Source organism: Propithecus coquereli, unplaced genomic scaffold, assembly GCF_000956105.1.
Source record: "Propithecus coquereli isolate 6110/MARCELLA unplaced genomic scaffold, Pcoq_1.0 Scaffold694, whole genome shotgun sequence".
NCBI classification, from domain to species: domain Eukaryota; kingdom Metazoa; phylum Chordata; class Mammalia; order Primates; family Indriidae; genus Propithecus; species Propithecus coquereli.
The window spans coordinates 243,568-256,581 of NW_012152996.1; the positions used below are offsets into that span (position 1 = coordinate 243,568).

General features: G+C 49.0%; 1 protein-coding gene and 1 gene segment (V, D, J or C); one reads left to right on the top strand and one right to left on the bottom strand.

Annotated features, from left to right (window-relative positions):
* LOC105823718 overlaps positions 1-13,014 on the bottom strand; it is a 213,342-nt gene that overhangs the window by 80,485 nt on the left and 119,843 nt on the right.
* Positions 1,739-13,007, top strand: LOC105823712 (disintegrin and metalloproteinase domain-containing protein 21-like). Its single transcript, XM_012660975.1, has 4 exons — positions 1,739-1,790; positions 1,983-2,954; positions 3,330-4,189; positions 11,889-13,007. Exons 1-4 carry the CDS (start codon positions 1,739-1,741, stop codon positions 12,840-12,842), a joined length of 2,838 nt encoding a protein of 945 aa, XP_012516429.1. The 3' UTR covers positions 12,843-13,007.

The following is a 13,014-nucleotide window of genomic DNA, read 5'->3' on the forward strand; positions in this document are numbered from 1 at the left end:
AACTCCTGAGCTCAAACAATCCGCCCGCCTCGGCCTCCCAGAGTGCTGGGATTACAGGCGTGAGCCACCGCGCCCGGCCCAGAACAGTCTTTATTGACAAGAGGTCGAGGCAGGTGATACAGTCATTGTCTGACTACATTTCACCTTAAGGAAAAAAAAAACATACTTATGTGTAAATTGTACCTCATTTTGAGTAAATTAGTAAAAAAAATAAACGTTAGGAACTGCAGACAACTTATAGGTTTTAAGAGAATGTTCCGTGGGACAATCACACAGTGTTAGAGACAGGACACTTACTTCGCCACGTGCAGCGACGCTCAATCAGCAGCCATGGCCTGACTGCCGGTGGGCTCCGCAGGTGGGCTCTGCAGATGGGCTCTGGCAGGTGGGGTCCCGCAGGTGGGGTCCCGCAGGTGGGCTCCACGGGTGGACTCTGGCAGGTGGGGTCCTGCAGGTGGGGTCCCGCAGGTGGGCTCCGCGGGTGGGCTCTGGCAGGTGGGCTCCACAGGTGGGCCCCGCAGGTGGGCTCCGCAGGTGGGCTCCGCGGGTGGGCTCCGGTAGCAGCCGTGCCTATGGCACAGCTCTGCGCACAGCATGCACAGGAGGGAACAGCGCACACGGGAGCCTGACCCTCTGCACCCCAGGGATGCGCGGGCTTGCGTCTGAGCAGAAGACGGGAACTTCAGCAGCTGCGACAGGAGCGGGGCTCCCTGCTCTGGGCACCCGAGAAGTTCCGTCCACAGTGGAGATGCAGCCTCATCCCCACGCCAGCACCCGCAAGCCGTCCGCACGAGGACTCGGCAGTCGCCCCCTCCCCTGCGCAGGCGCACAGCCGACTCTGCGCGAGAGCCCTGCGGCCCCTGCTGGGCCTTCCCCTGCCCCGCGCAGGGCGCCTGTGAGGACGCAACAGGACGCTACAGCGGACGCTGAGCCCTGAAACCAGGCGAAGGCGTTTCCCGTCCTCCCATCCGTAGGTTAGGGAAATAAACAAGGGCACGAGAGACTAAATACGTATAAAAAGTGAAATAAAGAGAGTGGGAAAATCTATAAAAGTTATAAAAGGTTTATAGAAATCTTCCCTTGTGGTCAAATCAAAGCTGATAGAGATTATCAGCTATATTCGTTATGAGGATTTATTAAAATTAACTTTAAAATGAATAATACACTAATACAAGTGGAGAGACTGCATTTGTAAAATGGAAGAGAAGAATTCACAGGGTGGAGTGTTCAAATTTTTGCCTCTGATCATTACCTGGCAAAGAGTTTTTTTCTCCCCCCACAAACAACTATGGAATTAGAAAGAGCACGTGAAATATTCGTCCTCAGACGCTGGGCACAAGCACGGGGTCCCCCTGTGTCTCCTGCTGAGGACCGAGCAGTGCCTGCGTCTGCGGGAACTGCCGAAGGACCGCGGGGAGGCTTGGCGGGGGCAGCGCCTGGCGCCCGCTCCGGTCAGGGGCGCCCGTGCCCACGGCTGCAGTGCAAACACGCGGCGCCCCCGTCACTCACGGTCCTCACACGCGTTCCCCGGAGGCTGCCGTGCGGAGCGTCAAGCTGCTGCAACGTGGGCCTGGCACACTGAGCAAAACCTCAGAGCGAAAGCACGGATGAAACTGCTCCCGGATGTTTCAGCTGCAAGCCCAAGTAAGACGTGCGTTCGTAAGAATAAAAACATCCAGCACCCGGAAGGGTAAAATGCAGTCTATCTCCACGTGCCAGGGAAGTAGGAGGGCGACCCATGCCAAGGGGAGATACTAACTTACAGAAACCGGGCAAGAAGGTGTTGCTACGTGAGCAGTAGAATTCACAGACTGTGTAACTGAAGATGTGAGGGCTGCGTGTCGTGTGTTCAGAGACGGGAGAAAGGACTGAGCGTGGTGAGTGCACACACACCCTGCCCCCTCCCCCGCCACCTCCCCGGCTGTGATGTCCCGGCCACCCGGTGCCACGCCCCGTGACTGTTACTGGTCCCGGGTGTCCAGGTAACCACCCAGGCTGGGAGCTGGGGCCTGAGGAGCCCCTTTGTTCCCTGTCAGAGTCTCCCCGGCGGGAAGTGGCCCCCGCAGCCGGTTCAGACCTGGCTTCCCGAGGACGCCCCCTCTCGCCACTCTCTTTGGATGAATCCCCCGAGCTGGGCTGCGAGGCGGGCAGGGGGACGGGGGCCCTCAGGGCCCCCCTGGTGCTGCTCGCGCTCTGGGCGCTCCTGGCTTCGGTCCAGGGCTCTCAGGGCCGTCCCTCCTGGCGCTACGTGTCCTCGGAGGTGGTGACTCCTAGGAAGGAGACGCGCCGTGGCAAAGGCTTCCAGGCGCCGGGCTGGCTCTCCTACAGCCTGCGTTTCGGGGGCCAGAGGCACGTCATCCACCTGCGGCCCAAGAAAATTCTTCAGCCCAGACATCTGCTGCTGACGACCCAGGATGACCAAGGAGCCTTGCAGATGGACCACCCCTACGTGCCCGCAGACTGCTACTACCTCGGCTACCTGGAGGAGATTCCTCTCTCCACGGTCGCCGTCGACACGTGCTACGGCGGCCTGCACGGAGTCATGAAGCTGGATGACCTTGCCTACGAGATCAAGCCCCTGAAGGACTCCCGCAGCTTCGAACACGTCGTTTCCCAGATAGTGGCCGACCGCAACGCGACGGGGCCCATGTACACGCTGAGGCACAAGGAGGACGTGGGCGCCCTGCTCTCCGAGGCGGACCCCAGCGCGGCTCCCAGGCTCTCTCCGTCGGGCTATGCTTCGCACGCGTCCCACGTCATAGGCCAAGTCCAGTGTTCCACTTCCATGTACCGGATGTTTGCAAACATCTCGATGTGCATCCAGTTCATAGTGCGGCTGTCCAGTCTGTCTGACAACATGCTTCGCGGTCTTAATTCGAGGTTCCTGCTTACTCTCATAACCATATACACGGACAGGGATCCCGCCCCCCTGAACGACTACAGGGTTCCAGGAAGTCAGATGTTTACTTATTATGTGCAACACTTTTCTAGCCGCACGGTTATTACGGCATCCGTGTTGCTTATTAAAGACTGGCCACGTGATCACCAAGCTGCGCCTGTCCTGTATGGCTTGTGCCGTGGCGAGAACCTACTGCATGTTGGTTATCTATATAGACATTATTTAATTCTATCTATCGTAATAGCCAATAAAATTATGAGAAATTATGGTATGTTTTATGATGACGAAGAGTGCAGATGCCTCAGAAGAAGTTCCTGCATAATGGAGCAGTTCCCCAAGCTGACGGACGCATTCAGCAACTGCTCCTTTATACATTTCCAACATATAGCTATGGGAAAGCCTGGGGCGTGTCTCTTCGTACCATATCCAGAATTTCACAATAAAAGCATGACGCAGTTTCGTTGCGGCAACTCCGTAGTGGAGGACACAGAGCAGTGTGACTGTGGCTCCCTGAAGCAGTGCTACACCAGCGAGTGCTGTAAAAGCAACTGCCGGTTTACACCCCGAAGCAATTGTCATATAGGGTCGTGCTGCACCAACTGCACCTACTCCCCTTCCGGGACCCTCTGCAGACCTGTCCGGAATATATGTGATCTTCCAGAGTACTGTACCGGGTCCTCCATAAGCTGCCCCAGAAACGTTTACATGCAAGACGGAACCCCGTGCACCCAGGAAGGCTACTGCTACAAAGGGAACTGCACCGACCGCAGCATGCACTGCAAGGAGATCTTCGGTGCCAGCGCGGAGAACGCTCACGAGATCTGCTACAACATAAACATGGGAACGAGCCGATTCGGACACTGTTACAGAGAGTACGATAAAATGACCTTCGTCGGCTGTGCTAGACGGGACAGGATGTGTGGGAGGCTCCAGTGCACCAACGTCACCCATCTCCCCCACCTTCAGGAACACGTTTCCTTCCACCAGTCCATCATATCAGGCCTCCCCTGCTTCGGGCTGGACGAGCACCGTTCCACGGGAGCCACAGATGCCGGCCACGTGAGGAACGGCACTCTGTGTGCTCCTGGAAAGTTCTGCACTGCCAATCGGTGCAACGGGACTGTGGCTGACCTGAATTACGACTGCGACCCTGGGAAGTGCAATCGTCGGGGTGTTTGCAACAACAAAAGGAACTGCCACTGCCACATAGGCTGGGACCCTCCCCTGTGCCTACGACGAGGTGGTGGTGGGAGTGCGGACAGCGGACCCCCTCCAAGGAGAAGGCGGCTGGTGACACAAAGCGAGGAGCCGATAGTCTATTTGAGAGTGGCCTTTGCTCGTATTTATGCCTTGATAGGTGCTCTGCTCTTTGGGGTGGCCACAAATGTTCGAACTGTTAAGACTACCAAAGTTGAGGAAATGACATATTCTGAGCCCACAGGAAGAGAGCCACCTGCCGAACCCCTGTAAAAATATGGGGAATACAGTCGGAACATCTAGGCAAAAGGATCGGTGGAGAAAACGGACAAGCTCACGTCCACGTTTCTTGGAGTCTGCGGGAGACTCAGGGGTCCTCTCACATCATGGGAGAATGGGAGGCGTTGGCTTCTGTCACAAGTTCTCTTTTTAGGTCACCGACGCTCACTCTGAAATAAATCTTCGAAACCATGTGCTTGTGTCTTCTACATCTTTTTATAGGCCATGAGGAGCCCAAGCTGAGCTTGAGCCTCTGACCAGGACAGGTGACCTGAGCCAACTACTGGGTCCCGACCTGAGGTCGCTGGTCCCAGAATTAACCGAAGTTGCCACCAGCTCCTTTAAGGGCACGTTCGTGGCATTTCTCCGAAGTGTGCTCCCGAGCAAGCAGGTTTTCCTCGTTCTCCAGGTAATCTGTCTTCTAAAACCCAAAGTGGGTTCAGGGCGATCCAGGGCTGCTCCCTGCCCAAGCTGCCTGTTCCTCACGGGGGTGGCTGTGGGCTTTGGGGTGAGAGGGACATGGGTCCAGACACCCCACTGAGCACGAGCTGTGCCCGCCTGGAGCCCACATTCTCCTGGCGGGAAACCGAGATTGTGGGGTTGAACACTGCATCCAAGAAGTTCAGTCAGAAAAACAAATAGGCAAAAATGCCCAGCAAGGTCTCTGGCATTGAGCGGGAGCTCGGTGAACGTCAGTTCCTCCCTCCCTTCCTCACGCCCCATTTCAATGAGGTGAGAAAGCAGGTAAACCGAGTCAGTTGCAACGAATAACAGAAGCCAGGCTTTCAGAAGAGCAGGCATATGCCCAGTGTATCCAAATAAATTAAATAAATATTATTTCATCAAATAAAGTGCAATTCATGAAAATAAGTGCATCAGTAAATAAATTAATTTTATATTAAAATTTTAAATGATACCTGTTTTTTTCATTGCAATGAAGACACATCATTAAAAATTTAAAAGACAAAGCCCACAAACCTAAGAAATTACACTCCCCATACCCTGCACAGAAAACGACTTAGTCTATAGTAATACTGATTTCAGCATTTTTCTAAACACATGCACAGTTAACACTGTACTTCTTTTATAGATGCTGTTTAGAGACCTCCCACCCCTTCTCCAAACACATCCTGCTGTCCCGTCTTTGACTCTTCTCCTAAACTGCATCCAACCCACATTTCAGATGCTGCTGGTCCATTGTATACATATACCAAACTTTAATAATCCACTCTTGAATTGACGGGCACTTGGGTTGTTTCCACACCCTTGCAATAGTGAATTGTGCTGCCATAAACATTCGGGTGCAGATGTCTTTATTGTAGAATGTCTTTTGCTTTTTGGGTACATGCCTAATAGTGCTATTGCTGGATCGAATGGTATTTCTATTTTTAGCTCTTCAAGGTATCTCCAAATTCTTTTCCACGGGGGTTGCAGTAATTTGCAGCCCCATCAGCGGTGTAAGAGTGTTCCTGTCTCTCCACATCCAGGCCAGCATTTGTTGTATTGGAATTTTTTGGTAGAGTCCAATCTCACTGGGGTTAGGTGATGTCTCATTGTGGTTTTGATTTGCATTTCTCTAATGATTAGAGATGTTGAGCATTTTTTTTGTATGTTTGCTGGCCATTATTCTGTCTTCTTTTGAAAAGTTTCTGTTTATTTCCTTTGCCTGTTTATTGATGGGGTTGTTTGATTTTTCATTGTTTATTTTTTAAAGTTCTAGATAGATTCTTGTTATCAGCTCTTTATCCGATGTGTAGAGAGTAAATATTTTCTCCCATTCTGTAGGCTGTCTATTCGCTCTAATGATAGTTTCCTTGGTTGTGGAAAACCTTTTTAATTTGATCAGAGCCCATTTATTTATTTTTGTTGCTGCTGTGATTGCTTTGGGGGTCTTCTTCAAAAATTCTTTGCCCAGGCGGATGTCTGAAAGGGTCTTCGCAACATCTTCATTTAGAATTCTTAAGGTTTCATGCCTTAGTTTTACGTCTGTTATCCATTTCGCACTGATTTTTGTGAGAGGTGAGAGGTGGGGATCCAGTTTCATTCTTCTGCATGTAGCTATCCAATTTTCCCAGCACCATTTGTTGAAAAGAGATTCTTTTCCCCAGTGTATATTTTTGTCTGTTTTGTGAAAGATTAGATCACCATATGCAGATGGTTTCATCTCTGGATTCTCAGTCCTGTTGCAAAGGTCTATGTCTCTGTTCTTGTGCCAGTACCTGCTGTTTTAGTTACTATAGCCTTGTAGTACAGCTTGAAGTCTGGTAGACTGATACCTCCAAGTTTGTTCTTTTTACTTAAGATTGCTTTGGCTATAGGAGGTCTTCTCTGGTTCCATACAAAGTGTAGAATTATTTTTTCTTGATCTGTAAAGAATAATGATAGTACTTTGATAGGGATTGCATTACATCTATAGATCACTTTAGGTAATATGGACTTCTTAACAATATTGATTCTACCAATCCATGAGCAAGGTAGATTTTTTCAATTTGTTTACATCTTTTACAGTTTCTTTTCTTAGTGTTTCATAGTTCTCTCTGTGTATGTCTCTCACATCTTTCTTTAAGTATATTCCTAGATATTTAATTTTCTTTGAGGCTATTGTAAAGGGTATTGCATTTTTGATTTGAATTTTGGCTTGACTGTTATTGGCATGTATAAATGCCTCTGATTTGTGTGTATTGATTTTGTATCCTGAGACTTTACTGAATTCGTTTATCAATTCTAGGAATCTCTTGGTTCAATCCTTGGGGTTTTCTAGATATAATATCATATCATCAGCAGAGAGTGAGAGTTTGATCTCATCTGCCCCCAATTGGACACCCTTAATTCCCCTGTCTTGTCTAATTGCTCTAGCAAGGACTTCCAGCACTATGTTGAATAGAAGTGGAGATAGTCGGCAACCTTGTCTGCTTCCAGTTCTAAGTGGGAATGGTTTCAATTTTTCCCCATTCAGTATGACATTGGCCGTGGGTTTATCATAAATGGACTTGATAATTTTAAGGTATGATCCATCTATGCCTGTTTATTAAGAGTTTTTATCAGAAAGGTGTGCTGGGCTTTGTCAAATGCTTTTTCTGCATCCATTGAGAGAATCATATGGTCTTTGTTCTTGCTTTTATTTACGTGGTGAATTACATTTATAGATTTGCATATGTTGAACCAGACTTGCATCCCTGGAATAAAGCCCATGTGGTCATGGTGAATTACTTTTTTGATATGATGCTAAATTCAATTTGCTAAAATTTTGTCGAGGATGTTTGCATCTATATTCATGAGGGATATTGGTCTGTAGTTTTTGTGTGTGTGTGTGTCCTTTCCTGGCTTTGGTATCAAGGCGATATTGGCTTGGTAGAATGAGTTAGGAAGGATACCATCTTTCTCAATGTTGTGGAATAATTTCTGTAGTATAGGTATGAGTTCTTTGTATGTTTGGTAAAACTCTGAGGTGTAGCCATCTGGTCCAGGGCTTTTCTGTCTTGGGAGGTTTTTAATTGCTGCTCCAATTTCTGAGTTTGAGATTGGTCTATTCAGAAATTCTATTACCTCCTGGGTGAACTTAGGGAGGTTGTATTGTTTCCAGGAGTTTGTCCATTTCCTCCTCATTATGTAGTTTTTGGGCATATAGGTTTTTATATGGTAATCGAAAATAATATTTTATATTTCTGTGGTATCTGTTGTGACCTCTCCTTTTTCATTTCTAATTGAGTTTGTTAGAGTCCTTTCCCTTTGAATTCTTGTCAGTCTCACAAGAGGAGTGTCAATTTGTTGATCTTTTTGAAAAACCAACTTTTGGTTTTGTTGACCTTCTGTATAGTTCTCTTGTTCTCAATTTCATTTAGTTCTGCTTTGATCTTAGTTATTTCTTTTCTTCTACTAGGTTTGGAATTGATTCGCTCTTCCTTTTCCAATTCCTTGAGACAGTTTATTAAATTGTCAATTTTTGAGCTTTCTGTTTTTCACTATTAGTTTTCCTCTCAGGAATGCTTTTGCTGTATCCCATAGGTTTTGACAACTAGTGTCTCCATTATCATTTAGTTCAAAGAAACTCTTGATTTCCCTCTGTATTTCCTCCTTGACCTAATTGTTAGTCAACAATAGATTGTTTAATTTCCATGACTTTGTGAGGTGGTGAGTATTTCTGTTGGAATTGAACTTTAATTTTATACCACTATGATCAGAGAAGATACACGGTATCATTCCAAGTTTTTTTGAATTTGTCGAGATCTGATTTGTGGCCTAGTATGTGATAAATTTTGGAGAAAGTTCCATGGGCTGCTGAGAAGAATGTATTTTAAGCTTTATTTGGGTGGAATGTTCTGTAGAGGTCTGTCAGACCCTTTTGTTCTATAGCTCTGTTTAAGTCCATTATTTCTTTGCTTATTTTCTGTTTGGAAGATTTGCCCAGTTCATTCAGTGGGGTGTTGAATACAATACCATGGCGTTATTGTTTATCATGCTATTTAGATCAGACAAGGTTTGCTTTATGTAATTGGGTGGTCCTGAGTTGGGTGCACAAATATTAAGAATTGTTAATTCTTCTTGTTGGATCTTCCCTTTCACCATTATATAGTGGCCATCTTTGTCCTTTTTTACTTTTGTTATTTTAAAGCTTACGTTATCTGAAAATAGTATGGCTACTCCTGCTTTCTTTTGACTTCCACTTGCCTGGATGATTGTTTTCCATCCCTTGACCTTGAGCCTGAAGGCATCTTTGTATGTTAGATGTGTTTCCTGTAGACAGCAGACACTGGGCTTGTGGATTTTTATCCACTCTGCCAGTCTATGTCTCTTCAGAGGACAGTTTAAACCATTCACATTTATTGAAAAGATTGAAATTTGAGGTAGATTTCCATGCATATTGTTGGGTGAAATCCTATTATTTTGTTTTACTCCTTGAGCCATCATGAAGTCCAACTTCTAGCCTTTAACTCCTGAATGATTTTACTTTAAAGAGTGTCTATTGTGCTGTTCGGTGTGTAATGCAGGTCTGAGTACTCCCTGTAGGGCTGGTCTAGTCTTTGCAAATTCTTTCAGTGATTGCACCACAAATAGTGGTTACTGCTTGTTTAGGCCATTTTGCATGGCTGAAAAGGAACACCGGAGGTTGTGTAATTTATAAAGAAGTTTCTTTGAAGTTTCTGCAGGCTGTAAAAGAAGCATGGAGCCAGTGTCTGCTTCTTGTGAGGGCCTCAGTGACCCTCCGCTCATGTCAGAAGGCAAAGGGAGAGAGCAGACATGTCATGTGCAGAGAGAAGGAGAGGGGGGTGGCAGGGCCACACTCTTTTAAACTAGCAGCTTTCATGGGAACTAACAGAGTGAGAACTGCTCATTACCTTGGGAAGAGCACCAAGCCATTCACAATGGATCCTCCCCATGACACAAACACCTCTACTGAGCCCACCTCCAACACTGGGGATGAAATTTCAACGTGAGATTTGGGGGACAAACATCCAAAGTAGAGCACCACTGTAGGCAGATGCAGCAGCCACCGGGAAGGGCCTATGATGGGTAAAATCCATCCATCACGAATGGATCACAGACTACAGCCTGTTCCCAAAGCGTGGACCGGCCATCTCCAAAAATACGTCCAAGCACCAGCTCTCCCTGCAGCTGGGCTCGGTGACTGCTGAGGACAGAGCCATGTGTTACTGTCAGAAGACACAGTGGGGACATTGGTGTGAGCCCAGACACAGACCTCCCTGCAGGGGACTCTCAAGACTGTCCAAGCAGAGGGCACCTTCCGCAGGACCGGGGAGCAAGTGTTTTCCAAAGGGAGGAAGAGAATTTATTTTGTTTTTGTTTTTGTTTTTCCTTCCTGTGCGATCTTTGTGTTTCTCCCCTAACCTAAAGTGAATTGTTTCCTGGGACTCTCTCCTCCGCCCTGGCTTCATGTCCCCTATTTCTCTAGCAGAGCAAATAAGCTTTGGTTTTCTTCCAAAGAGCACGTTATGAAAAGATGGACAGGCTGGCATCGCCTTGAAGACCTTGACAAACGCTCGTGCGGCTCAGGGATCGAGGTCAGCACGAGCGGCGATGTCATGTGGCAGCGTGTGCCCTTGACACGATGTGTGGAAAGGGCACTTTGCCTCGTGACCTTCTCACAAAAATGCACAACTAAGTGTGAGAAAAGCATCCGGCAACACAAAGCGTAGGACATTTAACGAAGTCCCTGAGCAATGCTTCTCCAATCTGTCACATAAACGAGGAGACAGCCGGGCACAGTGGCTCACACCGGTAATCCCAGCCCTCTGGGAGGACAAAGTGGGAGGATCCCTGAGACCAGGCGTTCAAGACCAGCCTAGTCAACACAGCAAGATCTGGTCTGTACCTAAAATAAAGAAAAAATAGCGAGTGTGGTGGCGCATGCCTGTAGTCCCAGCTACTTGAGAGGCTGAGGCAGGAGGATCACTTGAGCCCAGGAGCTGGAGGCTACAGTGAGCTATGGCCGTGTGATTTCACTCCAGCCTGGGTGACAGAGTGAGGCCTTGTCTCTTAAAACAATTACAACAACAGCGAAGGTATGAGAAACTATCACAGCCCAGCCCAGAGCACCCTGGGGAGAAATGATGCCCGAATGCTGTGTGCTGTCATGTGTGGGATCCTGGGACAGGGACAGGATGTCAGGGAAAACGACAAACATCTCAATAAAACACATGCTTAGTGAATGTTAATGCATGAATCAATATCACCAATGCTCATTGGTTATGACATGTACTCTTGGAAGATGTTAGTAACAGAGAAAAACGGGTATAGGGTATTGGACAATTCACTGTTCTATCTTCCCAATTTTCCCATAAACATTAAACTGTTCTAAAAAATAAAGGATTTTTGGACTTGTGATTGCAAAACTGTGGCATCGTAGTAAGTGGGCTTCACTGTTCCCCACCAAAAACCAAAGGCAAATGTACAGTGCTGAGATTACAACAAGCAATTTCCCAGAACTCACATATGAAAACGGGACAGTTCTCACAGCCACGGAGATGTGGGAAAACTCTGTGAGGTGGGGAGAGATTGGACTCCAGATACACAACGCCCCCCCGCCCCCGCCAGTGGCAACAAGCATGTGGAGAATCCCCCACCTCACAGTGTCTGCACCGGAACAAGGGAGATCCGGGTGGACAACAAGCCTCCCTGGGTTCCCGGCAGGACTCTCGTCCCTGCCTGAATCCTCAGGAAGCAGCAGACGTGCCTGAAGGGAAAGTCCCTGTGGACAAGCAGAGACGGAACGGAGGTGGGACTGCGACCTCGAGGCCTGGACACTCTGCGCTGTAACTTGCCAGAGGAGACACCAGTCCCGGTGGCTGTTCAGAGCACCACGCTTCGGGGGGTTCTTGCGTCGCTGCCCCGGTCGTGAACGCCAGGCCACCCCTCCCCAGTCGGGAAGGGCAGCGCTCCAGTGCATCCTGGAGAGGGGCAGACCTGGGCATAAGGCGCCACATGAAGCTGAAGAGGACACAGAAACTCAGCAGTGAAGAACCGCTAAGCAAATATATCCAGTAAAACACCAAAGAATCTGGACACAGAAGACTGGAGCGAGAAGTCCCCGCGGCTGCCCAAGTGCGCGCGCTGCAGGAACCACGGCTACGCGTCGCCGCTCAAGGGCCACAAGCGCTTCTGCATGTGGCGGGACTGCCAGTGCAAGAAGTGCAACCTGATTGTCGAGAGACAGCGCGTGATGGCCGCGCAGGTGGCCCTGAGAAGGCAGCAGGCCCAGGAGGAGGAATTGGGCATCAGCCACCCCATCCCGCTGCCCGGTGCGGCCGAGATACTTGTGAAGAGAGAGAACAATGGCAGCAACGCGTGCCTCATGATCGAGAACAGCAGCCCCTCTCAGCCACCGCCGGCCAGTACCCCCACCACTGCAGCTTCAGAGGGACGCATGGTCATCCAGGATATTCCTGCTGTCACCAGCAGAGGGCATGTGGACAACGCACCTGACCTGGTTCCAGACTCCACCTACTACAGCAGCTTCTACCAGCCGTCTCTGTTTCCTTACTACAACAATCTGTACAACTACCCGCAGTACTCCATGGCCTTGGCCGCTGATTCCTCTTCTGGGGATGTGGGAGGTCCCCTCGGAGGATGCCCTGTGAAGAATAGCCTTCGGAGCCTCCCAGCACCGTATGTGCCTGGTCAGGCAGGAAACCAGTGGCAGCAGATGAAGAACCCGGAGAACCGCCACGCAGTGAGTTCCCAGTACAGGATGCATTCCTACTATCTGCCGCCGCCGCCCTCCTACCTGGGCCAGAGCGTGCCCCAGATCTTCACTTTTGAGGATGGCCCCTCCTACTCGGAAGCCAAAGAGAGCATATTCTCGCCTCCCAGCAGTCAAGATTCTGGCTTGGATTCCCTCTCGAACAGCTCTCCCATTAGTACCGAGAGCACAAAGGGAGTGCTCGAACGCGAGCCTGCGTCGGAGCCCAGCAGCTTCACGGTCACTCCCGTCATCGAGGAGGACGAGTGAGCGGCGCCCGCTGCCGAGGGCGGTTCACTTGGAATACAAGGCTTATTCCATTTCCCACGGGGTTTGTTAATATTCTGAGTTGACTCATGCCGATTTAAATGTTGAAAACGTGTTTGGTTTATACTCCTTAGAGTTTCGTCCAAAGGTGAAAACACATTTGTAATAGTTTAGG